The sequence below is a fragment of the Stegostoma tigrinum genome, chromosome 17 (genome assembly GCF_030684315.1).
Source record: "Stegostoma tigrinum isolate sSteTig4 chromosome 17, sSteTig4.hap1, whole genome shotgun sequence".
NCBI classification, from domain to species: Eukaryota; Metazoa; Chordata; class Chondrichthyes; order Orectolobiformes; family Stegostomatidae; genus Stegostoma; species Stegostoma tigrinum.
In genome coordinates, this window is record NC_081370.1 from 8,503,301 (window position 1) to 8,529,960 (window position 26,660).

Here is a 26,660-nt window from a genome sequence, read left to right on the forward strand (position 1 = left end):
AAATTGAATTCAGCTGTTTTAATCCTGGCAAAGTTAGCAGCAGTGATGTTACAAAAGGCCAGTGCTGGCCAGGCGTGAAACATTATTTACATAACTTTCAAAGGTGCTCTGTGAGCACCCACACCATCATTTCATCGTCCATCATGGAAGTGTGATGATGGACTGCGTTAAGCGCAGTAAGAAGTTGAAAGGTTGTTGTGGGCCTGGGGGAGGCAAAGTGTCAAGAGTGCTTCAGGCACACGCTTTTCAACCATGTGTTATGGTCACTCAGTCCAGGAAGCACCTTCACCGCGTTATTGTACACACTGAGCCTGAAGGTAGCCGGATGATAGAAACATGTCCATCAATATCAGGTGCAGAGTGGTGAAGTGTGCTAGCCCTCATCTGCAGAGTGTGCTTCTGAAATCCAAAAACCTCACTTGCACTTTCTGTCCCCAACATTTCTACTGAGAGCTCTGTCCCTGGTGCAAATGCAAATGCAGGAGGAGGAGCAGGACTGATAGCAAAAGCAGCAGCAGAAGGATACTGTAGAGGAAGAAGAGCACCCGGGTCAGCTAAAGCAGTCTAGAGGAGGCATGAGGCCCAGAGGTTTTCTCCCCTGACTCTCCTTCCTGGCGATGAGGGAGGTAGAATGTGACCCAGGTTCCACATGTCCCGTGATGCTGACAGAACTATGGTGGGCGCTGGAGCGGGTCTGGGGCCTGTAGGAATGGTAGGCCGTCCTCTCCCAGACATACGAAGGTAACAGCTGTACTGCATTTCTGTGCAACTGCATCATTCCCAGGAGCAGTGGGCTGAGCTGTGTGGGATCTCTCAGTCGGGCACCCACAATCCATCAGGACAGTGACCTGGTACAACGTCATGATGCCATCATGCCAGTTTGTCTCCTCCTCACCCCCCCCCCCCCGCCCAGTCCCCGCCATGATGACATGGGGACAGAGGGTCCGGAAACATAGCTAGGTGCATGGTGCCGTCAATTTCACCCTCTGGTACTGAGAGCTGTATCAACACTGTGAAATTCATCAACAAGCAGGGGTTCCCTTACATTAATGTACAGATGATCTATGGTTACCATTAACACTTCCCGGATATGTGCACCTGCACGGTACCTGCCATGATTCCTACAACCTGGAGCACTCTGGTACCTGATGTGCTTAAGGTCGCGGGGTCTTGCAAGGCTGGTTACTGAGGAAAAGAGCAACAGCATGGCACAGTGTGGGCATCGGAGACAGGGTTGTGCTGTTGTCGAGGCTGCTCGTAGCCTGTAGACGGATGAAGTATGTGGCCTGGTGACTGGGGTGAGAGAATAGTTTGTATGTGTGAGGTTGTGACAGGCATTAAAAACAAAAGTTGCTGGAAAAACTCAGCAGTTCTGCCAGCTTCTGTGAAAGATAAAACAGAGTTAACTTTTTGGGCTTGGTGACCCTTCCTCAGAACTGACGGTGGCTGGGAAAACGTCAGTTTATATGCAGAAAAAGGAGGAGGGGTTTGGGTATGGAGTAAATAATAGGATAGAGCCTCAAAAGAGAGAAAAGCAGTTGGTCAGACAAAGAGTTGATAACGATCAGGCTGGAAGGGGAAGGTTTTATTGTGTCAGACATGTCGGCTTTATATGGTGAGAAGCATGGCATTGTAGCTGCATTGTCACGATGCTGGGTAGACGTAATGCCCATTTGCCAACTCTTGTTCAGGCACACAGCAGCCTTTCAAAAGATGAGATAACCAGTTGTAGAGCTGGATGAACACAGCAGGCCAAGCAGCATCAGAGGAGCAGAAAGGCTGACGTTTCGGGCCTAGACCCTTCTTCAGAAATTTCTGAAGACCCGAAACATCAGCTTTCCTGCCTCTGATGCTGCGTGGCCTGCTGTGTTCATCCAGCTCTACACCTTGTTATCTCAGATTCTCCAGCATTGGCAGTTCCTGCAATCTTGGCCTTTCAAAGATGGTGTGTGCCTAAGGGTTTTTCAGCAAATATCAACTGAATGGAAAATTGCTCTGAGAATGGCATGTGGTAAGATGAGGTGGGTATTAAGTATGATGGGACACTGTAGGGGTGATGTTTAGGTAGTGAGTGAGGTGAGTTTGGTGAGATACGCTGAGTAAACTGGCTAGGCCTCATGACAGAACTCCCTCCAGAAAATTCAACGTAACTTGCACCTTTGACCGAAAAGCATAAGATTTGGTCCGACGATATAACACAGCGTGGAGCTGGGAGAGCACAGTGGGCCAGGCAGCATCAGAGAAACAGGAAAATTGTCATTTCGGTTTGGAACCCCAAGATTCAATCCACTGTCTTTACCAGCCGTACTTGGAGTTTATCACCCATTAATCTTTCAACATTATTCTTTCATCCTAAACACTTACTTGGTTTTCCAGACCACCTGACTGACTGCCAAGTTATTGCCAGAATTGGCAGTCGCTAAGCTTTGTCCTTCTCTTGTTGCTCATAGAAAACCTTTGTAAAAAGGCTTTCCCCAATAACCACAAGCAAGTGTTAAAAACGACCTTTAAACTTAGACAGTCCATAGTTTGAGTGGAATCATCAGCTCTAATCCTATGGAAAACATGAAGACCTTGTCATGTTATTTCTGCTATCTTGAAACAGAATTAAAATAGTTTGAATTCTGCACCTAAGTGTGATATACATAACCAGTCAGCACTTAATGCTGACTACAGGTATCAAAAATGAAAAGTGTTATTTTCCCTCCACTTGCATTCCTTTTGATATTCACCAAAAGTCACTCGAGCGCCAGACTCCTTGGATCCTGTAACTTCACTGGACCAGATATTGGAAAACTTTCAGTTGCAAGCACAGCCAAACTTCTTTAATTGGCCAGGGCACTTGAAGACCCAGGGTGGCTCAGGTTCACAGAGGATAACTCAAAATTCTGAAGCTTATTGCAACTTTTGCAAGGTGCCTGCATCCGGCAGCCCATAATTGGAAATGTAGTGCTCTCTCGGCCGTTATCTTAACTTAAGATTTCTGATTCGTGCTTTCTATTTTTCCGCAGAGCTGCTCTGGAAGAGAATGCATACAGTCGCATGAAACAGGTTCTGCGATGGTACCTCTCTGGGTTTTACAAGAAACCGAAGGTAAGGCAGGATAAACAGCAACAGGATAGTTACCAGGAGAAAGAACCCAATGACAAACATGATGGGTACCATGGTAAGGTGTCTCTTAGGTGGGTAAGAGACTGTAGTGGTGGAACTTGACTTGGAGATTTGTTGTTTGCTGCTCCATTATGGCAGATGGTTAAGGCACCTATGTGTCAGCCTATTAGAATTTGTTCATCCATGTAGTTCTGCATTAAGCATGCAAAATGCAAAGTTGCGAGTGATGGGCAAGATGGGATGAGCAAGTGATAAAACATGGGCAGCTGAGCTTGGGATGTTGGAATTTGTGGAACAGGGATTGGAAGATGTAAAAGTGGTGATAAAATACAGTCATGCTGAGGTGGGAGTCCACCACTTTATTGGAAATGGAAGAAAAAATTATCTGGTTGTTGGATAAGGTGATAAATCTGAAGCTCAGCCAAATTAAATGGGGCCTGGTTGAAACTAATCAAATTGCTGAGAAGGAGATTTCAGTGCCAAAGGTTCAGATTTATGGAGGCGAGTGAAAAACTGATTTCCAGTTAGCAGGCACTTTAATTCGGATATAACTTGATACAAGCAAACAATTTCACAGCGTAGATGTCAGTGTAAGATAAAGTGGTGGTGAGATTAAGGCTGATGTCGTCTCAATGCACTTTAGAAGCTGATCCGGGATGACATTGAGGGCAACCAGGAGGTAAGAAAGGCGGGGGGTGAGACAAGAATTCTGCTGTTTCGACCCGTGATGTTGTGGGGTCAGGGCAGTCCCAAGACAATAGAAAGGATTCAATGAAGCAATTGTGTTGTCAACCAAATTAGACACAGAGAGGGGACAAGATAAACGTAAAGATCTCACAACACAATCACAAATGATGCAACTTGTCATTGCCAGAATAGTATAGTAATGTGAGAAAGAGGAAATTAGACTGGAGAATTGAAGCAAAGTTTTGGCAAAGAATCATCATAGAGTTTTACAGTGTGGACAGTGGCCCTTTAGGCCATCGTATCCGTACACGTCATCAAACATCCATCTGTTCTAATCCTATTTCCAGCACTTGGTCTGTAGCCTTGGAATGCTGTGACAGTTTAAGTGCTCATCTAAGTAGTTTGTAAATGTCTTAAGGGTTCCCTTTTAGCAAACATCCACAATGCTGTAGATGGAAAAGCTTTTGACAAAGATACTAAAAGACATCACTGTGAGCTCGGAGAGGATGCTGTTTGAACAAAGAGAATAATTTACAATTACAATGTAATTTACCATACAGTGCCTGGAGTGAAGAGTTGACTGGTCAGTCGTTCCATAGGACGGTGAAATCAGGACAGTAGGGACGCTCATGTCAGAAATCTAAGCTTGCAGAAGGCACAGTTTGAGAGGAAGGAGTAAGTGCAAAAGGCAGTTTAGAATGGGAGATTATTTTCCAAGGTCGAAAGCAGCAGGTGAAAGGGCAGAGACATTAACACTGCCACGCTTAAAATGACCGAGACACTTCTAGTAATGAATGCCAAAGCCAATGACCCAGCAGGTGTACACAAATTTCTGTTACGTTGCACGGAATCTCACTGTTCATCGCTGTGATGTTAAGCCAGTTAAATATATTCAGTGTTTTTAAACAATCTACCATCCAAAAAAGGCAGTTTGCATTGTAACTTTATACAGGTGATCATATCTTAGACAAATGCAAATGCAGGTAAGTAGGAGAGCTGGCTGGTGCCATTTGAAACAGCCTTCATTCTGAATTACTTCAGCCTTTCAGCCATGACTATGGTCCTGACAGCCTTCTGATTTGTGCAGTGCTTCCTTCACTGGGCTGAGACATCAGCTGCCACAGCTGAGTCTGACCTTAAAACTAACTGAATCCAGATTAAAACCACTTTAAAGATGTCTCACAACAGCAGGGATGATGGATGGCCTCTTTTACATTTACCTTTGTTTCTTGCAGGGTCTAAAAAAACCATACAATCCTATTTTGGGAGAGACTTTCCGCTGCTATTGGTACCATCCCAAAACTGACAGTCGGACATTTTATATTGCAGAGCAGGTAATGCCCTTTTTAAATCACTGTGTGCGTTATCCATCTCCGTTGTGGGCCATGTAAAGTACAAATATCAATGGTGCTTGTGTCAAGCCTTGTTCTGGGTGCTACAGCATATATATTCTGACTAGTATCACGCAAACATAAATCAGTTTGGAAGTGGAGTTCTTGTTATTTTGAGTCATTGTATTTCCTTCTCTGGAAGAAATATTCAGATGAGTGCTAGGGGCAAATAAACAGTTATCTACTTGAAATACCTGACCTGCTGAGCATTTCCAGAATTTTTATTCAATGTTCATTTCTGGCTTTTCCAAAAGTTGAATGAATCTGTCTGCAAGGGGGTGTGTTAGGTGTGAATCTGTTTCTGTGGGGATGTTGGATAAGTGTTGGAGATTGAGAAACATTGACTCTAGGGAATAACAATGCCTGAAATGATGGCAAGGGGACAGTGGTGTATGTTTGATGTCACTGCACCAGTAATCCAGAACCCATGCTAATGTTTGGGGGACATGACTTCGAATCCCACCACAGCAGATAATGAGAATTGAATTCAAAAAAAGTTTGAAATGCAAAAAACTGATGTCCTTTGGAGAAGGAAATCTGCCATCCTTACCTGGTCTGGCTAATATGTTGACAATTTCCCTGTAGGCCATTAAATATGGACAACAAATGCTGGCCTAGCAGTTAGGCCCCATCCTATGGATCGGGTAGAAAAGGGGTATCGTGAAAAAATGAATCATGAGGATTTTTGAGTTACATAGGGATATCAGTGTCAAGGATAAGTAATAAGGGTTTTACAAGTTTGTTTTAGGAGAAGGATTGTTGGTTCAGAGAGATCCGTTCTGTTTATGAAATGATTTCCTAACGAGCCACAAAGTTCCAGAATAACTGCTCTTTCTTCTCCATCTCAGGTATCCCATCACCCCCCCATCTCTGCCTTTTACATCAGTAACAGGAAGGACAATTTCTGTATCAGTGGCTCCATCCTGGCTCGCTCCAAGTTTTATGGTAAAGTATTTCAGAGCAATTGTATCTTCTGATGATTTTAGTTATAACAATCGTTTAATAGTACAGAAGTTCAGCATTGCTGAAGAAAGCAAGGCATTTTGTCAAAGCCTGTTTGCAGTGGTCAAGGCACTGATTAAACAGCCCGTGCTTGCAAGATCCAAAACACACTGTCCAAGTAATTCTAACTGAATGGCATTTGCTAAATGATCCTGAGTATGCTAGGAATTATGCTGACAACAAATTTGGGATTGTCATGATGGGCTTATAGTGTAGTATCTGCGCATGTAAGCTATACCTGTCAAAACGTAGGGCATTGATCTTTGCAGATGAAAGAACATGTACACATTGTGACTGTTTCAACTCAACAGAACAGATAACAACATTCTCTGGCTCATTTCTCAGCACAGTGCCTTGATGAATCAGTGTCAATGTTAAAATTTAATAAAAGCTTTACAGTTAGTTGTCAGTCATCATCTAACTGGTGCAATCTCCATGGCAACATTTGTACCAATCAGAGTCAGCACTTTCCTCTCATACAGTACACATAACGGCTTACCCTTTATTTTGGTATTTCTTGGAAATTGTTCAGATTGATGCAATAGGAAAAGCTTCAACAAAATGTATCATTTTTCAGCAATCATCAATTCAAAGATCCAGTTTCTCGCCCATTTTAGGGAGCTTTATGGATAGGAGGAGTGGGAGAGTGGTTCCCCATTAGTGTGAGATTGTGCAAATATCCATTAAGTGAATACAGCACATTGGGGCAGCGTGGTGGCTCTGTGATTAGTATCACTATCTGTCAGCACCAGGAACCTGGGTTCGATTCCAGCCGCAGGTGGCTGTGGACGCACATTCTCCGGGTGCTCCAGTTTACTCCCACTGTCCGAAGATGTGCAGGGGTTAGGTGGATTGGCCATACTAAATTGCCCATAGTATCCAGGGATGTGCAGGTTGGATAGATTAACCATGGGAAAAGGGATAGGGTAGGGTGGTGATGATGCTTTTTGAAGGATCATTCTGAAGTTGATGGGCCGAATGGCTTGCTTCTACACTGTAAGTATTCCATGAAATTAAAACTCATTGGTTCTTGAATTTACTTTAGAAAAGGAAGCTGCTATCCTTACCTGGTCGGGCCTACAGGGGACTCCAACCCATAGCAATGTGGCTGTATCTTAATTGGAATTAGGGGTATGCAATAAATGCTTTCCCAGCCAGTGACACCCACATCCTGTGAATGATTTTAAAAAAATATGTTTGAGGAGTCTCAATTGAATATGGCCCCCGAGCACTCTTTCAGTCTATCTCATTATCAATTAGCACTCTCACAGCAACAGGAATAAAATACTTCCAGAGATTCTCTTTAGGACTTGGGTCTGAAACCATTCAGTCTCTTGGTTCTACATCTTCAGCTGTAAAACACATTGGGATGATCTGAGGTCATGAGGGACATTATTTAAATGCAAGTGTTCTTCTGAGTGTAAAAGAAGCTTGAATTTATCTCCAACCTTTGCTACTCCTGAAATGGAAGGTTTTCCATTCCCCAACGATCCATACCCATACTCATCCAGATAACGCAAAAAAAAGTTTAAAAACTAAGTCTTGGTCTTCAGATAAATAATGGCAAAGTGGATCCCAGAGCATTTAAACTCAACAATTTACGTACAGATAGTATAAGTCCTGCTGGATCTTTCTTTTTTTTTAAACTGTGCTCTAAATTCTGTTCAGACTATAGAAGTTTAAGCTGCTTCTTTCCAAGAATGTTTTCCTTTTCCTATTGCAGGGAATTCAATGTCTGCCATATTGGATGGGAAAGCACAACTTCAATTCCTTAATAGACGTGAGGACTACATTATCACCATGCCATATGCACACTGTAAAGGTATGGTTCTGGCTGCTGTGGCCAAGGTATCTCTGCGATTTGTGGTTGCACACCATAGTACGGAACTGGAGTGCAACTCGCAAAAAGGATTGGAGAGGTTCTTGGATTGTGGAGCATATTCTTTGGGAATATCAACCCCACTGTAATCCTATTGCAGCCTTTGGGTGATTCTAGAATTATATGATGTGGAGGTGCTGGAATTGGACTGGTGGTGGGTGGGGTGGGGGTTGAAGGGAGCTAAGTCAGAAGTCACATGACACCAGATTACAGTCCGATAGGTTTTTTTTGAAATCACAAGTTTTCAGAGAGTGGCTGCTTTGTCTACTTCAGGTGACATAGGAACAACACCCCAAAAGCTTGTGATTTCAAATAAACCTGTTGGACTATAACCTGGTGTTGTCTGACTCCTGACTGGAATTCGATGAGCAGTAATCTGGATTTGTTTACTGTGGCTGAAAACTTCTTCCAGCTGTCAATCATCTTTTAAAATAAATAACTCAATATCGCAGCTACTGCCACTCTTTCCTAAACGCCTGTTAAACATAAAGACATGGATGAGCCACAATTTTCTTCAGTCAGTTTTGTCCCCACCATCCCATCCTGTCAGTCTCACCGCTCCACCCTTCGTGAGTACTTATTGAGCGACTTTGTCCCACCATGTTGAGCTCCCTTCCTGCGACTTTCTGCTTTGCTAACTGTCCCTGTCTCAAGATAACTCCACAAGACATTTGTCTTAAACTGTGAATTTATGATTTGTGATACTTCTTGTTTTCCTCAACTTCTGTCCCCACCCTGTAAAAAAGAGCACTGTGGAAATGTAATTTGCTGTCGAAACCCATTTTCGGTGCTTCCTCAGTTGTAATGCTTCAGTCCTGCTTTCATTATGTCAACCATTTTTAAAATCATGTAAGACCATAAAAAATAGCAACATGATACGCCATTCTTTTCTTCGGGCCTGCTGAACTATTCAGTGGGATCATAGCTGCCCTTTTCTCTTAACTGTTGATTGCCCCACTGATCAAGAATCTATCACTTTCAGTCTTAAATATATGAGAGGACTCTGTTCACACAGCTCTCTATGGTAAGGAGCACAAGAGACACTCAATCCTTGGGGAGAAGAAATCCCTCCTCATCTCAGCCTTAAATTGATGCTTGATGCCCCTTTATTCTGAGACTGTGCCCTTTTGTCTTAAATTCTCCTAAAAGTGGGAATATCCTCTTAGCATTCCCCTTACAAATCCTATAGGTTTTAACAAGATCACCTCTTATTCTTAACTCCAGTGACTAGAATTCCGATCTGTTTAGCCTTTGCTCATAAGACAGTCCCTTCATACTGGGGATCATCTTAAGAACCTACTCTGAATTAATTCCAAGGATATCTTTCCTTTAAATTAGGTGACTAAAAATTCTCACTGTACTCCAGATATGGTCTCACCAGCACTTTGTACAGCTGCAGTAAGATTTCTCCACTTTTATACTCCAATCCCGTTGAAGTAAGGGCTAACATTTCATTAGCATTCCTGGTTACCTGCTATGCATTAGCTTTCTGTGTTTCGTGCAGAAGTACCTCTAAGTCCCTTTGTGGTGCAGCTTTCTACAGTCGTTCTCTGTTTAAATAATACTCTGTTCTTTTGAGATAATGGGAACTGCAGATGCTGGAGAATCCAAGATAATAAAATGTGAGGCTGGATGAACACAGCAGGCCAAGCAGCATCTCAGGAGCACAAAAGCTGACATTTCGGGCCTAGACCCTTCATCAGAGAGGGGGATGGGGTGAGGGTTCTGGAATAAATAGGGAGAGAGGGGGAGGCGGAACGAAGATGGAGAGAAAAGAAGATAGGTGGAGAGAGTATAGGTCAGTCCAGGGAAGACGGACAGGTCAAGGAGGTGGGATGAGGATAGTATGTAGGAGATGGGGGTGCGGCTTGGGGTGGGAGGAAGGGATGGGTGAGAGGAAGAACAGGTTAGGGAGGCAGAGACAGGTTGGACTGGTTTTCGGATGCAGTGGGTGGTGGAGAAGAGCTGGGCTGGTTGTGTGGTGCAGTGGGGGGAGGGGACGAACTGGGCTGGTTTAGGGATGTGGTGGGGGAAGGGGAGATTTTGAAACTGGTGAAGACCACATTGATACCATTAGGCTGCAGGGTTCCCAAGTGGAATATGAGTTGCTGTTCCTGCAACCTTCGGGTGGCATCATTGTGGCACTGCAGAAGGCCCATGATGGACATGTCATCTAAAGAATGGGAGGGGGAGTGGAAATGGTTTGCGACTGGGAGGTGCAGTTGTTTGTTGCGAACCGAGCGGAGGTGTTCTGCAAAGTGGTCCCCAAGCCTCCGCTTGGTTTCCCTAGTGTAGAGGAAACCACACCGGGTACAGTGGATGCAGTATACCACATTGGCAGATATGCAGGTGAACCTCTGCTTAATGTGGAATGTCATCTTGGGGCCTGGGATAGGGGTGAGGGAGGAGGTGTGGGGGCAAGTGTAGCATTTCCTGCGGTTGCAGGGGAAGGTGCCGGCTGTGGTGGGCTTGGAGGGCAGTATGGAGCAAACAAGGGAGTCACGGAGAGAGTGGTCTCTTCGGAAAGCAGACAGGGGTGGAGATGGAAAAATGTCTTGGGTGGTGGGGTCGGATTGTAGATGGCGGAAATGTCGGAGGATGATGCGTTGTATCCGGAGGATGGTGGGGTGGTGTATGAGAACGAGAGGGATCCTCTTTGGGCGGTTGTGGCGGGGGCGGGGTGTGAGGGATGTGTTGCGGGAAATGCGGGAGACGCGGTCAAGGGCGTTCTCGATCACTGTGGGGGGAAAGTTGCGGTCCTTGAAGAACTTGGACATCTGGGATGTGCGGGAGTGGAATGTCTTATCATGGGAGCAGATGCGGCAGAGGTGGAGGAATTGGGAATAGGGGATCGAATTTTTGCAGGAGGGTGGGTGGGAGGAGGTGTATTCTAGGTAGCTGTGGGAGTCGGTGGGCTTGAAATGGACATCATTTACAAGCTGTATCAGAGATAATGGGAACTGCAGATGCTGGAGATTCCAAGATAATAAAATGTGAGGCTGGATGAACACAGCAGGCCAAGCAGCATCTCAGGAGCACAAAAGCTGACGTTTCGGGCCTAGACCCTTCATCAGAGAGGGGGATGGGGGGAGGGAACTGGAATAAATAGGGAGAGAGGGGGAGGCGGACCGAAGATGGAGAGTAAAGAAGATAGGTGGAGAAGGTGTGGGTGGGGAGGTAGGGAGGGGATAGGTCAGTCCAGGGAAGACGGACAGGTCAAGGAGGTGGGATGAGGTTAGTAGGTAGCTGGGGGTGCGGCTTGGGGTGGGAGGAAGGGATGGGTGAGAGGAAGAACCGGTTAGGGAGGCAGAGACAGGTTGGACTGGTTTTGGGATGCAGTGGGTGGGGGGGAAGAGCTGGGCTGGTTGTGTGGTGCAGTGGGGGGAGGGGATGAACTGGGCTGGTTTAGGGATGCAGTGGGGGAAGGGGAGATTTTGAAACTGGTGAAGTCCACATTGATACCATATGGCTGCAGGGTTCCCAGGCGGAATATGAGTTGCTGTTCCTGCAACCTTCGGGTGGCATCATTGTGGCAGTGCAGGAGGCCCATGATGGACATGTCATCAAGAGAATGGGAGGGGGAGTGGAAATGGTTTGCGACTGGGAGGTGCAGTTGTTTGTTGCGAACTGAGCGGAGGTGTTCTGCAAAGCGGTCCCCAAGCCTCCGCTTGGTTTCCCCAATGTAGAGAAAGCCGCACCGGGTACAGTGGATGCAGTATACCACATTGGCAGATGTGCAGGTGAACCTCTGCTTAATGTGGAATGTCATCTTGGGGCCTGGGATGGGGGTGAGGGAGGAGGTGTGGGGACAAGTGTAGCATTTCCTGCGGTTGCAGGGGAAGGTGCCGGGTGTGGTGGGGTTGGAGGGCAGTGTGGAGCGAACAAGGGAGTCACGGAGAGAGTGGTCTCTCCGGAAAGCAGACAGGGGTGGGGATGGAAAAATGTCTTGGGTGGTGGGGTCGGATTGTAAATGGCGGAAGTGTCGGAGGATAATGCGTTGTATCCGGAGGTTGGTAGGGTGGTGTGTGAGAACGAGGGGGATCCTCTTGGGGCGGTTGTGGCGGGGGCGGGGTGTGAGGGATGTGTCGCGGGAAATGCGGGAGACGCGGTCAAGGGCGTTCTCAATCACCGTTGGGGGGGGAAGTTGCGGTCCTTAAAGAACTTGGACATCTGGGATGTGCGGGAGTGGAATGTCTTATCGTGGGAGCAGATGCGGCGGAGGCGGAGGAATTGGGAATAGGGGATGGAATTTTTGCAGGAGTGTGGGTGGGAGGAGGTGTATTCTAGGTAGCTGTGGGAGTCGGTGGGCTTGAAATGGACATCAGTTACAAGCTGGTTGCCTGAGATGGAGACTGAGAGGTCCAGGAAGGTGGGGGATGTGCTGGAGATGGCCCAGGTGAACTGAAGGTTGGGGTGGAAGGTGTTGGTGAAGTGGATGAACTGTTCGAGCTCCTCTGGGGAGCAAGAGGCGGCGCCGATACAGTCATCAATGTACCGGAGGAAGAGGTGGGGTTTGGGGCCTGTGTAGGTGCGGAAGATGGACTGTTCCACGTAACCTACAAAGAGGCAGGCATAGCTGGGGCCCATGCGGGTGCCCATGGCCACCCCCTTAGTCTGTAGGAAGTGGGAGGAGTCAAAAGAGAAGTTGTTGAGTGTGAGGACGACTTCCGCTAGGCGGATGAGAGTGTCGGTGGAGGGGGCCTGGTCGGGCCTGCGGGACAGGAAGAAGCGGAGGGCCTTGAGGCCATCTCCATGCGGAATGCAGGTGTACAGGGACTGGACGTCCATGGTGAATATGAGGTGTTGGGGGCCAGGGAATTGGAAGTCCTGGAGGAGGTGGAGGGCGTGGGTGGTGTCACGGACATAGGTGGGGAGTTCCTGGACCAAAGGGGAGAAAATGGAGTCCAGATAGGTGGAGATGAGTTCGGTGGGGCAGGAGCAGGCTGAGACGAGGGTGGCGCAGTGGTAGTATGGCGTACTGACCTCTACATCGCCGAGGCCAGACGCCAACTCTCCGACACCACCTCCTACCGCCTCCTCGATCATGACCCCACACCCGAGCACCAAACCATCATCTCCAACACCATTCATGACCTCATCACCTCAGGGGACCTCCCACCCACAGCCTCCAACCTCATTGTTCCCCAACCCCGCACGGCCCGTTTCTATCTCCTTCCCAAAATCCACAAACCTGCCTGCCCTGGTCGACCCATCGTCTCAGCCTGCTCCTGCCCCACCGAACTCATCTCATAAGGAAAAAAAATTGTTTTGTCTCTTATCAAGTAAATATATTCACCTTCTATGTTATAGGGCTTTTGTATGGAACGCTATCCCTAGAGATGGGAGGGAAGATAATGATTGAGTGTGAAAAAACTCAGTACAGAGCAGAGCTTGAATTCAAGTTGAAGGTAAGTTATAAATTTTCCCAATCTTTTAGCTACATAGCTGGGTGTGTTATCACGTTAATGTTTCACGTAGAATTACAGCAAAGTTCCTTGACAAACTGAAATGCATGTGCTTGTAAGGAGAACTGTACATGCAATGGAATAGGATTTTGTCTTCAATGCCTGGGTGGTAATCTGGTAAAGTTTGTTGTAGAACCCATGGAATCAGCAAATTTGGTGGACAATGCATTGAGCATATCAGCCCATCACATTAATGCACAGATGAGTTTTCTCTGTGTACAAGGTCACTTCTAAACAATTTGACAATTAATCAAATACTTAGCAATCATTTCATGTAATTGAAGTAAATTCCACCTGCTCCATTAGGAGCATCTGCTTCATCGTGATTCACTGCTGCGATTGTAATTGCCTCCTGTTTACTGGCAGCCCTTCCTGGGAGGCAGTGATGCTGTGAACCAGATCACAGGAAAGATAATGTTGGGAGAGGAGATACACGCCACACTGGAGGGACATTGGGTAAGTGTCTTGGGGTTTGAAGACAACGTCAGTTCTCTGTTTTTGGTGCCATTTGTGTTTTCCCAATTTGCTCCCAGCGAATTTTGCAAAGGTGTCTGTGAATGACTGGCAGCTCTTGGAGCTGGTAAACAAACCCTGATGGAAGGCAGGTAAGTGCCCAATTAGGAGGTTTCAGATTGGCTGTCCAACCCAAGGACAACAGCACTCATGTGACTATTAAGTTCAGCCCAACGCATCAACGTTATAACACTCAAGAGTTCTTCCAGGAATATGAATGAGTCCCTTGATGTTTGTGATATTTACAAGTTTTATTTTCCAATGAGCAAAACTCCCTGTAGCATTAAGTCCATTAATTAAATACAGTCCTTGGGTTGCAAATAGGTTTCGTTCCAGAAACCATTTGCAAGTTGATTTGTTCACAAAGTTAATTTGTATGCCAGTTGGGATATAGCACAGGACAACGTAAAGCAGCTGCTCACAAAAGGAGAAAATGCTCGTATGTCAGGTCTATAAAATTACAATCATATACATTCGTAAATACAAGCTTTTTGTAAACAGCACCCCTGTACACAAATATTTTAAACACGTGTATCTTAAGATCACCCCCACTAATTCATAAACTACAAGACTAAATCAATTTTTTTACACCTGAACCACACCCTAGCCCTCCACATTATTAGCACCTGCCAGTTTGAGAGGGTTGTTATGATTGTGAGGGATTAAATTACTTCCCTTTCTCTCTCCTCTCTTCCCCTTCATCACAGCAACACTGTCTAGAAAGGATGCACTTGACAATTCAGTGAGTGTTCAACTGTTAACTACTAGCTGTAGTCATAAAAGAACAAATTGGACAAGTTTTCTTCTAAGTTTGTTCGAGAAGAAAATTAGCTGAAATTTATACTTAAACTGTTTAAGAGAAGTAATAAGATATATTCTGACTCATAGTTAGTGCATACCCCATTCAAACCTGCATACACACAGAATACAGAGTGGGTTGACCAAGTTGGTTGTTAAAGATTAGTCATTTCCAGCTCTGGGACATCTCTTCAGGAGTTTCTCGATTTAGTGACCTAGGCGCAATCATCTTCAGAGGCTTCATCAAAGTCCTTCTGTCTATCATAAGGTCAGAAGTGGGGATGTTCGCTGATGATTTCAGAATGTTCAGCACCATTTGCAACTCCTTAGATATTGAAGCAGACCACAAATGTCAGGCAATGACCTTATCGATAAGAGAATTTAACCATCTACCCTTGACATTCAATGACATTGCCTCATTACTGCAGTGTTCCTCACTGTCTACGTCATGAGGGTTACAATTGACCAGAAACTTAAATAGATAAATGCTGTGGACACAAGAACTAGTCAAAGGCTAGGAATCCTGCAGCAAGCAGCTCACCATCCAACTCCCCAAAGCCTGTCCACTATCTATGAGGCATTAAGTCAGGAGTGAGATGGAATATTCCCCCATCTCCCAGAAATGAATTAGAAAATTAGAGTCTAGAGAAGCAAAAGGGGCATGCAGCCTGTAGGTACTTATCACTTGGTTGACATTTGTGATAAGACATAAGATATAGGAGCAAAATTAGTCCATTCGGCCCATCGAGTCTCTCTACCATTCAATCAGGGACGATACGTTTCTCAATCCTATTCTTCGTCTTCCTTCTCCCCATAACAGCCTGATATCTTAAGACTTCCCCTTGCTCACCCCTCTACTTAGTATTTTTGTAGGCATGAACCAGTTTGGAGGTCCTTCTGGAAATGGCAGTACAGGGCTGCTTTCCTTCCGGATGGTCATGGTCAACAAACAGGATTCAAAGCTTGCAAGGTGGGATGGAGAGGGATCCCACATGGTCTTCACTTGTCAACATCCCAACTGCTTGTCCTCTTTCATTGCACTGAAAGCAGAAGCTAAACACACAAAAGATCTCCACCAGTTGAACCACTCAGGCTGTTGCCTTGATATTTGCTTGTGGGGGAGGGATATGTGGTTTGTCCATCTCAGTGGATTGAAGTGTGGAAGATACAGCAATACAAATTGGGGAGCTATCTTTATTGAAAGTTCAAGTCTCCTTTAGTCTCTGTTTTTAATTCGGGTCTCCGGTTGGTAGATTCTAAAAACAAAAATCATTATTTGACATAAAAAAATGATTTTGTGACAAACTGTAAAGCCTTTTTTTGGTGATTCCATATTGCTCTGTGATGATTTCTTCTGTGGTTACTTTTCCTTGCCAAATGAATTGAAGAAAACCCAGTCTTTTTGATGATGTTGATGATAATCTAGATGTTGTTTGGCTTTGTAATAATGGATCACTGTGTGCAGCAGATTGACCTGCCTCTCACTGAGCTGAATTTTAAAACGGATAGGGGCATCACAGAATTGCCCCACAAGCATTCATTGGCTGTTGGGACTTGAATTAGCTTAAAGCAGAACTTCCATGGTATCTAAGTAGTCCCGCCTCTGAAAGCTGCCGACCAATCAAATGGCTAGCAGCCCTGTTGCCCTGGCAGTGCCTCAGGGGGTAGCGGCCAATCCCATGAAGAAGGGGAGGGGAGGGCAGGCAGACAACTGGCATGTTGCTACTGCAATGTGTCCCCATTTTACCTGCTTCCTCCACCCCCCTCATTCCTTGCTCATTCCACCCCCCCTCCAATTCCATCCCCGTACATTGGCTGTAAACATCAGCCCTAAATGAAGCACAGCAATATCCCCTGACCCTGCCTATTGTTACTACACTGGTTTGGCTTTGGACTGCCCATTCAAAATGTGAACCAAACCGAACAACCAAACTGGCTGTACTTAATCTAAATCTTAATCTACCTGATGTGGGTGTGTCTCATGAAGAATGAGGATAGACAGCCCATTGCTCTTCCATCTACTTCACCTGGAGCAGCATTGAACCCCTTTTGCATGTGAAAGATGACTGCTTTTGTGGTCACTAATTTCCTCTGTGTGATTATCATAAAATTCACCATGACTGTTTTCAACTAAAAGTTGGAATATCAGGACGTAGTATGAGCATCACTGTCATGGTGCAATTTTTTTTCCCCCGTTCTGCTACAGGATCGGGATGTGTGTATTCATGAAAAAAATGCTGGATGTTCTGGTAAATTCTGGAGTGTCACCAGTGAGATCCGAAAACAGCGTTTGGTGCGGCATGTTGTGTGTTTGGAGGAGCAGGACGACTTTGAGTCTGAAAGGTATGTCAGGCAGGCAATAATAAAATCACAGCTTCAGGTTAACAAAGAGGAAAGGAAATGGTGATTTTGGCATAAACCTACAGTGTGTCTTATTAGATAAGGCACAGATTTGCTGGAGGAACTTTTGTTCCTTTCACTTTGTAAAACAGGTTCAGGAAGCAAGTCTAAAGCTACAGTCGGTTTTAGTCAGTTTGGCCTCAGCGTCAGAAATGTTACAGGTTTAAGATTTATTCAGGATTTGAGCACATGATCCACATTGGCACCTCAGGGTTCTCCCTAAAATGGCACATGAAACTGTGACGATGGCTTGGCCTTTTAGGATGTCCTGGATAACATTTCTCCCTCAATCTAACACAATTGGTTTCAACAAAATAAAAACAAAAAGCTACAAATGCTGGAAATCTGAAACAAAAACAAAATGCTGGGGAAACCCCTCTGGCAGCATCTGTAGAAAGAAAAATTGAGTCCACGTCAAATCTGGTAACTTTTCGTCAGAACTCTGTCTCAGAATTCTGTTTCTCTCTCCAAAAATGTTGAGTTTCTCCAGGTATTTTTTTTAAACAACTGAAATCAAATTAACTGGTCAATCATCTGATTACTACTTGTATAACAGTGCTGTGTGTGGTTCAGTGCCATATTATATAATCGCTACATCCAAATTAATAATCGGTGAGTGAACCACTCTGAGAAACTTCTGAAAAATATAACAATAAGCATCTTTCATGTACCTTGGTCAAACAATTGTATTTAGAGCTAACCTGACTGAGCAGTCATCCACAGGGATGTTTGGTACTGTGTGACCTGACCTGTGTCTCTTTGAACTCTATCACTTTTTTTTATGGCTAAAATTTAGTGAGGAACTTATTTATTCGGGATTGCAATAGCGGTGTGTTGTAATCTGATTCTTCAGTATTGTAAATGTGTAATTGTTATAGCAGCTGAGTCCTGACTAACTTCTATATTATTCTAACCAACACTTTTATATCAATATGCTGAATACTTCATCCAGGACTTGGCCTGCTTTCTTATTAATGGGTTATGTAGAGTTCAGTTTCACTATTTTTATAGCTTCTTTGTAGCTGCCATGCCTAACCTACCCTTGTGTTAATAAGCACTATTTCAGAATAGGGCACCCTGCACTAATGGGTTTTATATAGCATCAAGGACCCAGAATGCCCCTTTGTTGATGAATTCTATTTAATAGCTTTTTAGTGAGTTTGAAACTGTGGCATTAAAGGGAGAGTTTGTAATCTTTTCTGCTGTTCTTCCAGGCTGTGGCAGCAAGTGACTAAAGCAATAAAGAACCGTGATCAGGAACAGGCGACGCTGGAGAAATTTATTTTGGAGGAAGCACAACGCAAAGCTGCCAAAGAACGTAATGATAAGCATGAAGACTGGGTGCCACGACTATTTCAGCAGGATGTGGTGACAAAGAACTGGCAGTATAAATTCACAGAGTACGTGGTTTTTGTCTCTCACATTTATACACGGAGGAGGAAATACAATTAATAACTCTCATGTGCCCAGCAGTATGGATAATGGTACCGTCCTATGGGCAAGAAATTACTCCAGTTCTATTTGCTGCATTTACTGAGCTGAGCTGCAGTATGGCCATTGCACCAGCACTGAGGAGGGTAAAAGAATTACATAGCTACCTTTAGCAGATGGCCTCACTGAAAAGTGTATCCAGGTAAAGTTTAGAGGAATTTACAATTGAACTCAGCTGTGATGTCCATCTCATGACTAAATAGACTGATGTAACTGTGGTCAGGGTTTTTCACTTCTGCGTTAACCAGGCTGGACAATTATCCTGTTCTCTTTAATGCAATATCAGTCTCGTACCTCTGGATAATCCACAAAGAAAAGATCACTTGCTGTTCTGGAATCTGGACAACCCTATCCCACTAAGAATCAGCACCTTCAGATGAGCAAAACAAAAACAAAAAATACAAAAGTAAATCTGAGTAATAAATGTCCTGGCTAGGTTTTAAAGTGACAACATTTGTGTTTCAAGTTCCACAGTGCTGCTGGCACAAAATCATGGCACTGCTGATGTGCTTTTTTCTTTTTTAAAAATTTTCATCCTTTTGCCTACACCTCAGAACGTGATCCAGCACCTTCATAAGTAGATTTCCACAAATCCATCTGAACTCCAAATGTAGCATGAGAGGTTCTGGAGTCACCCATGCAGCCTGTCAACTAAATCTAAATAAATGAACAATAAAGTAAGTTCTTTTTCATTTTACCAGAACTACGGGGAACAAAGATCATTATGAATATGATTATTCTTTATCTCGAGCACCTCACAGGTGATGGATGTGATGCAGCAATAAGGTTTCTGGTAGACAGATGTGGAATTGAGAACACCTGCAGTATCTGTGCTTAAAGCAGAGAGTTCAGAGTCATTTTGAGCAATTGCTTTGTCCATACTTGTGCTCTTTGGGAAGTATAATTTTGCATAGAAAGCCACTACAGTTAAAAAATCTCTGAGCCATATTGTAGATTTATAATATAATTCCACTGCTATACAATTTATAATCCTTAGGTTTTGGTTTAGTCTCAATCCTAGCTCTATTTAGCATGACTCCACAAACTCCTCCTGTTGGAAATGCTGTCTTTTAAATACTTAGTGAGTGTTTTGCTTTGACTGTAGAATTCCTGCCTCAAGTTAGAGGGAACAGGATCAGAACCTGGTTCCCAGAAATAGAGGCTGTACCTCTGGAATTGGGATCCAGCAGAATATGCCTGTGTTTGGTGTGTGTAGTTAGGTGCTCCCACCATACAAGTAGTAAAAGACTATCACATCCTCACACCTTTCTGGATTTACTGGCATATTAGTCATAGCTTTGGCCATAGCAACATCATCCATTGCCATGGCCTGTCAGACTGCTCAGCCTGTGAATTTTTCCACTACTACACACTTTGCATAAGGGAAAGAGAATGAAAATATTTAAAAATAAAATCCAAGTGATTTTCCAAGTTTTATTTAGACTGAGGGAACTAATATGTGGTAAATAGAGCTCAGTTGCTGCTTTTCATTTTAGCTCAATGTAAGCCCGTCTGTGCTTTTAACTCTATGATTCCAATCCCTTATGGGAGGCTTCCACAACATCTGGAGGGAATTTACGTGCATTATTTGTGATGCTTCTCTGCCTATTTATTTTTGTCTTCCAGTGCCAGTCCCTGGAATCCAACAAATGACATCGTTCAATTTGAGAAGGATGGAATCATCCAGACAAATGTTCAGCACAAATCAATAACGATCAAGTCAACAGATGCGATCAGCAACAACAATCAAATAAGACAGCAGGTCATGATCAAAATGAACAACAAAATTTTACAACACAAGGAGAAAGCCATTCACCCCATTTCAACAATTTGAAAAAGCTATCCAGTTAATCTCATTCCCTGGTCCATTCTTTCCCAAGAGTGTATTTGTTTCCCTTGTTAATACTGAAAGATTCGGCTTTCACAGTCATTTTTGGTGAGAAATTTCATGACTTAAACAAAGTAGTGTGTACAAAAGATTTTCCCTAGACCTCCCTTTTTTTTTGGTAATTATTTTAAGTTTAGGCTCTGATTACCAACTGCTCGAACAGTACAAAATAACTTTGAGCCATTCTGTTAGATCTTCTTTTAGCCTCTCTGTGGTTTTGACATTTTTCCCAACAGCAAACAACATTTTAACTTGCTGTGTAACCTATGATTTGTTAAATTTGTCATTACCATTTTGCCTTTGTTTTATTCATGAAAGTTTCTCTTATTGACTTTTTTTTCATCTGTGCATCTCTGTTCACTCTTGTTGATTTTATATTATGGCTTCAAACAGACAAACACTTCCCTTTTCAGGAATGGAAAAGGTCATTGGGTTCAAGAAGATTCATCTAAGAACTAATACCCACTTCCTAATGTCCCTTTCATGTGACTTGTTTCTAAATGTGTCTCATGGGTGGAGGGCAGTATTCAGTCTCTGTGTCTAAAGAAAGATCTTGGGCTACATACACATCCTATAGTTAGCACTTCCCGTCCTTATTTCCCAAATAATTTTGAGCACTTCTCACTTGTCTTCTTTTAGCCTTCGTTGCTCTATTTAAAACAGTTCAAATCTCTCCAGTCTTTCCTCGACCAAAGGTTTATTTTAAAAAATATTTTACTATATTCAGGAAATGTGGGCTTTGCAAGCTGGGCCAATATTTATTGTCATTCCCTAATTGCTTTTGAGAATGGTGTTGGTGAGCTACCTTTGTGAATGGCAGCAATGTATTTGGTGTAGGTAGACCCACAAAGTTGTGAGGGAGTTCCAGGTTTTCCAGCAGGGATGCATTTCCAAGTCAGGGTGATATGCAACTTGGAGAGGAACTTCGCAGGTGGTGGCATATCCACAGATCTGCTACACTTGTCTTTCCAAATGGATTGTGGGTTTGTTAGGTGTTGTCCAAAGAGACTCGGTGAATTTCTACAGTGCATCTTGTTGATGATACGCATTGCTGCTGCTACTGTGCATTGGTCATGGAGGAAGTGAATGTTTGTGGATATATGCCAATTAAATGGCTAATTTGTCCTGGATAGTGTCAAACATCTTGAGTGTTGTTGGAGCTGCACTCATTCAGACAAGTAGGAGTATTTCATGACAGTTCTGTTGTCTTGTGCTCTCGTAGGTGGTGGACAGGCTTTGGGAAGTGAGGAAATGTTGCTTACTGCAGGATTCCTGGCTGTGACCTGCACTTGCTGCAACAGTACTTATATGGGTCATTCAGTTCAGTTTCTGGTTAATGGTAACCTTCAGAATGTTAATATTGGAGGATTTCACAACTGTAGTGCTATTGAATATGAAGGGTCAATGGGTGGATTCTGGAGGTGGTCATTGCCTGGCACTTCTGTAGAGCAAATATTACCTGCCACTTGTTGGCCCAAGTTTGAAATTGACTAGGTCTTGCTGAATTTGGACATGGAGAGTATTTGAGGAATCACAAATGGTGCTGAACATCCATCATTGATGAGCAGCTGAAGATACTTGTTGCAATGCTATAACATCCAGTCAGAAAACTAGCCTCCCACAGGGACAGGTGATTAAAGACATTTGGCATGCTTGCTTCATTGGTCAGTCCTTAAGTATAGGAGTTGGTAAGTCTGGTTGAGGTTGTACACGACATTGGTGAGGCCTCTTCTGGAATACTATGTCCAGTTCTACGAAGGATATTATTAAGCTGGAGAGGATTCAGAAGAGATTTACCAGGATGTTGCCAGCTGTGGAAGGTTTGAGTTATAAGGAAAAAGACTGAATAGGCTGGGACTTTTTTCACTGGAGCATAGGAGGTTGAGAGGCCACCTGATGGAAGTTTATAAAATAATGAGGAGTATAGAGAGTTAATGGTAGTTGTCTTTTCCCTAGGGTGGGGGATTTTAAACAAGGGGGAACATTTTTAAGGTGAGCAGAGAGAGATTTAAAAAAGGCATGAGGGGCAAACTTTTTACACGAGGGTGGTTCACATGTGGAATGAACTTGCTGAGCAAGTAGTGGATGTAGGTACAATTACAATGTTCAAAAGACATTTAAATTAGTACATGAATAGCAAAGGTTTGGAGAGCTATGGGCCAAGATCAGGCAGGAGGGACTGGTTTAGTTTGGGATTATGTTCGGCATGGACTGGGGTTGGACCGAAGGGTCTGGTTCCATGCTGTATGACTTTGCGACTCTTTGACAAGTGACTTGCTAGACCATTTTAGTTAAGAGACAACCACATTATTGGAGCCTGGATTCATATGTAGACCAGTCCAAATAAAGCTAGGCCATTAGTGAATCAAGATAATAAAATGTGAGGCTGGATGAACACAGCAGGCCAAGCAGCATCTCAGGAGCACAAAAGCCGACGTTGTGCTCCTGAGATGCTGCTTGGCCTGCTGTGTTCATCCAGCCTCACATTTTATTATCTTGGAATCTCCAGCATCTGCAGTTCCCATTATCTCTGATACCATTAGTGAATCAGATGTGTTTTTATGGTAATGGTCTGGTGATCATCATTACTTTTTAATTCCAACTTTTTTTTTAAGAATTCAAATTCCACCATCTGCTACTCATTGCCTCTTTATGGTTTTGACATTCTTTCAAAACAGGAACCATTTTACTTTACAGGTAACCTATGATTTGATTAAATAGACAATAGACAATAGGTGCTGGAGTAGGCTATTCGGTCCTTCGAGCCAGCACCACCATTCATTATGATCATGGCTGATCATCCACAATCAGTATCCTGTTCCTGCCTTATCCCCATAAACCTTGATTCCACTATCTTTAAGACCTCTATCCAACTCTTACTTGAAAGTATCCAGAGAGTTGGCCTCCACTGCCTTCTAGGGCAGAGCATTCCATATATCCACCACTCTCTGGTTGAGAAGTTTTTTCCTCAACTCTGTGCTAAATGGCCTACCCCTTATTTTTAAACTGTATCCTCTGGTTCCGGACTCGCCCATCAGCGGAAGCATGCTGTTAGCAAGTTAGCATTTGCATTTTTTTTAAATTCATCGGTTGTTTTTAACAACTTTTCCTCTCATTTGAGCATCAGAGTCCAAAGCATCCCTGTTCTTAAACTCCTTTTTTTTTAAAGCTTATTTTAATTCATTAACAAGATATGAGTGTTGCTGGCTGGTCCAGTATTTATTGCCTATCCAGAGTTTCCCATTGAGAAGGTGAGAAATAATCTGCCCTTGGAGAGGCAGGGATTGATCAGCAATAATCATCATGGCTTTGATAGGGGAACGTTACGTCTGACAAACCTGATGGAATTTTTCAAAGAGATAACCAGGTGTGTAAATGAGGGCACTGCATTCAGTGTAGTCTCCTTGGCCTTCAGCTAGGCTTTTCCCACATGGAAGACTGCAAGTGAAAGTAAGAGTCCATGAGATCCAAGGGAATTTGGCAGATTTATTACGGAATTGGCTGAGTGACAGTAAGTAGAGCCTGATGGTTGAAGGATGTTTTTGTGACTGGAAGCCAGGGTCCAATGGGGTTCCATGGAGATCAGTATTGAGGCCCTTGCTATGGGGCCCTTGTGGTACATACAAATGATTTAGACTTGAAAATAGGAGAGTTTCAGTTCACAGACAATATGGAAATTGGTGGAATGGTAAACGGTGAGCAGGATAGCCTAAGAGGATATAGACGGGCTGGTCAGATGGGTTGATCAGTGGCAAATGAAATTTAATCGGATAAGTATGAGGTGATGAACTTGGGCAGGACAAAGAAGGCAAGGGAATATATGAACAAAAGGACCCCAGGAAGCACCAAGAATCAGAGGGACCTTGGTGTACACTGGTCCTTTTAAGGAAGTGGAACAGGTAGATGCAGTGGTTAAGAAAGCATATGGGTTTATACATAAAATAACAAGAGGTATAGATAAAGTTGATGGTATTTGTCTTATCCCTAAGATGGAGAATTACAACATTGGGGACACATTAAGGTGAAAGGAGAGAGATTTTTAAAAAATAAGGCAAATTGTTTACACATACGGTGGTTCGTGTGTGGAATAAACTTCCTGATGAAGTGGTGGATGTGGGTACAGTTACAGTGTTCAATAGACATTTGGTTGAATATATGAATAGGAAAGGTATGGACAGATATGGGCCAGGAGCAGGCAGGCATTACTATTTTAATTTGGGATTATGTTTGGCATGGACTGGCTGAGCCAAAGGGTCTGTTTCTGTGCTATAGAACTCGACAACTTGCCTTTATTTGCCAAGGCATAGTATTTAAGAGCGTGGAGGTGATGATGGAATGACTTGTTGCTTAGGCAATAGTTCAGGTCCTGCGTGCAGTTCTGGAATCCACATTAAAGTAGGGATGTGATTGCACTGGAGAGAATGCAGAGGAGGTTTTCCAGAACAATAGGAACTGCAGTTGCTGGAGAATCCGAGATAACAAAGTGTAGAGCTGGATGAACACAGCAGGCCGAGCGGCATTGTAGGAGCACAAAAGCTGACGTTTTGGGCCTAGACCCTTCTAGGCCTGAAATGTCAGCTTTTGTGCTCCTAAGATGCCGTTTGGCCTGCTGTGTTGATCCAGCTCCACACTTTGATCTAGGTTTACCAGGATGTTGCCTGGGCTGGAGAGTTTTAGTTATGAAGAGAGATTGGATAGACTGGGGTTGTTTTCTTGGAGCAGAACAGATTGAGGGTTGGGGGTGGGGGCATGACTGAGATGTTTAGAATTATGAGAGGCATAGACAGACAGAAACATTTCTCCTTGGTGGAGAGATCAATGAATGGCACACAGATTTAAGACAAAGGGCAAGAGGTTTAGAGCAAATGTGATGAAAAATGTCTTCATCCAGAGAGTATGGAGAGAATCCGGAACACACTAAGGGTGGTAGAGACAGAAACATTCATAATGTTTAAGAAGGATTTAGATGTACGCTTGCAATGTACACCTACAAGACAGTGGGGCAAGTGCTGGAAAATAGGATTAGAATTGTTAGACATAGTAAGAACTGAAGATGCTGGAGTCAAACATAGCAGTGTGGAGCTGGAGGAACACAGCAGGCCAGGCAGCATCAGAGGAGCAGGAAAGAAATTTCTGATGAAGGGTCCTGACCTGAAACATCAACTTTCCTGCTCCTCTGATGCTGCCTGGCCTGCTGTCTTCCTCCAGCTCCACACTGTGTTACCTTAAAATAGTTAGATTGCTGTTCTTAACTGACCAAAGCACCTTTTTCTGGACCATGGTCTGTTATGACTGTGACTCTGTGGTGAGCTGCCTTCTTGAACTGCTGTAGGTGGACCCACAATGCTGTTAGGGAGGGAATTCCAGGATTTTGACCCAGTGACACTGAAGGAACTGTGATATTTTTCCAAGTCAGGAAAGTGAGTGACTTGAAGGGAACTTGCAGGTCGTAGTGTTCCCACTATCTGCTGCCCATGTCCTTCGAGATGCAAGTGGTTGTGGGTTTGGAAGGTGCTGTTTAAGAAGTTTTGGTTAATTTCTGCAGTACATCTTATAGTTTTATATTCCTATATACAAGCAGGCAAACACTGAAAATTAAATTTTAGGAAAATAAAAGGTTCATAATAAGTCAATAAAAGCTGACTGAATTAATTTCAAACCAAACCCATTTCCTCATATCCCTTTTTATGTCTTTTTTTGTCCTGTGTCTAAACTAGGGTTCTGGATACAGTATACACTCTAGGCTAAGTGTAGGTCCCATAATCAACACTTCCCATTGCCATTTCCCCTTTAGTACTTCCAGTTTCCATTTTCGCTCAATGCCCCAGCAGTCTAATTTTCCCACTAATGCCATTTATACAACCTACCGACCTCAGTTGTCTCTTTGATGCCCAGAGATCCCACATTGCCACAGTTTTCCTAGTTTTTGTTCAAGTATTCAAACCTCCCCCAGTATTCCTTCAAAGCTAGAAGTACCAGTCTTAAGCAGTAATGGAAGACAGAAGTTAGAGAATACACAGACATAATTATTGAAA

The 26,660-nt window shown here is 43.8% G+C and overlaps 1 protein-coding gene across 3 annotated transcripts in view; it reads left to right on the forward strand.

Annotated features, from left to right (window-relative positions):
* Positions 1–26,660, forward strand: part of LOC125459222 (oxysterol-binding protein-related protein 8-like) — a 138,848-nt gene that overhangs the window by 104,052 nt on the left and 8,136 nt on the right. For all 3 annotated transcript variants that reach the window (XM_048545326.2, XM_048545328.2, XM_048545327.2), the window contains 9 exons: positions 3,012–3,093; positions 5,034–5,132; positions 6,038–6,134; positions 7,915–8,013; positions 13,381–13,478; positions 13,902–13,991; positions 17,053–17,189; positions 18,461–18,646; positions 20,364–20,499. In XM_048545326.2, the coding sequence (XP_048401283.1) occupies positions 3,012–3,093; positions 5,034–5,132; positions 6,038–6,134; positions 7,915–8,013; positions 13,381–13,478; positions 13,902–13,991; positions 17,053–17,189; positions 18,461–18,646; positions 20,364–20,499 (1,024 nt within the window). The remainder of the gene's footprint in view (positions 1–3,011; positions 3,094–5,033; positions 5,133–6,037; positions 6,135–7,914; positions 8,014–13,380; positions 13,479–13,901; positions 13,992–17,052; positions 17,190–18,460; positions 18,647–20,363; positions 20,500–26,660) is intronic.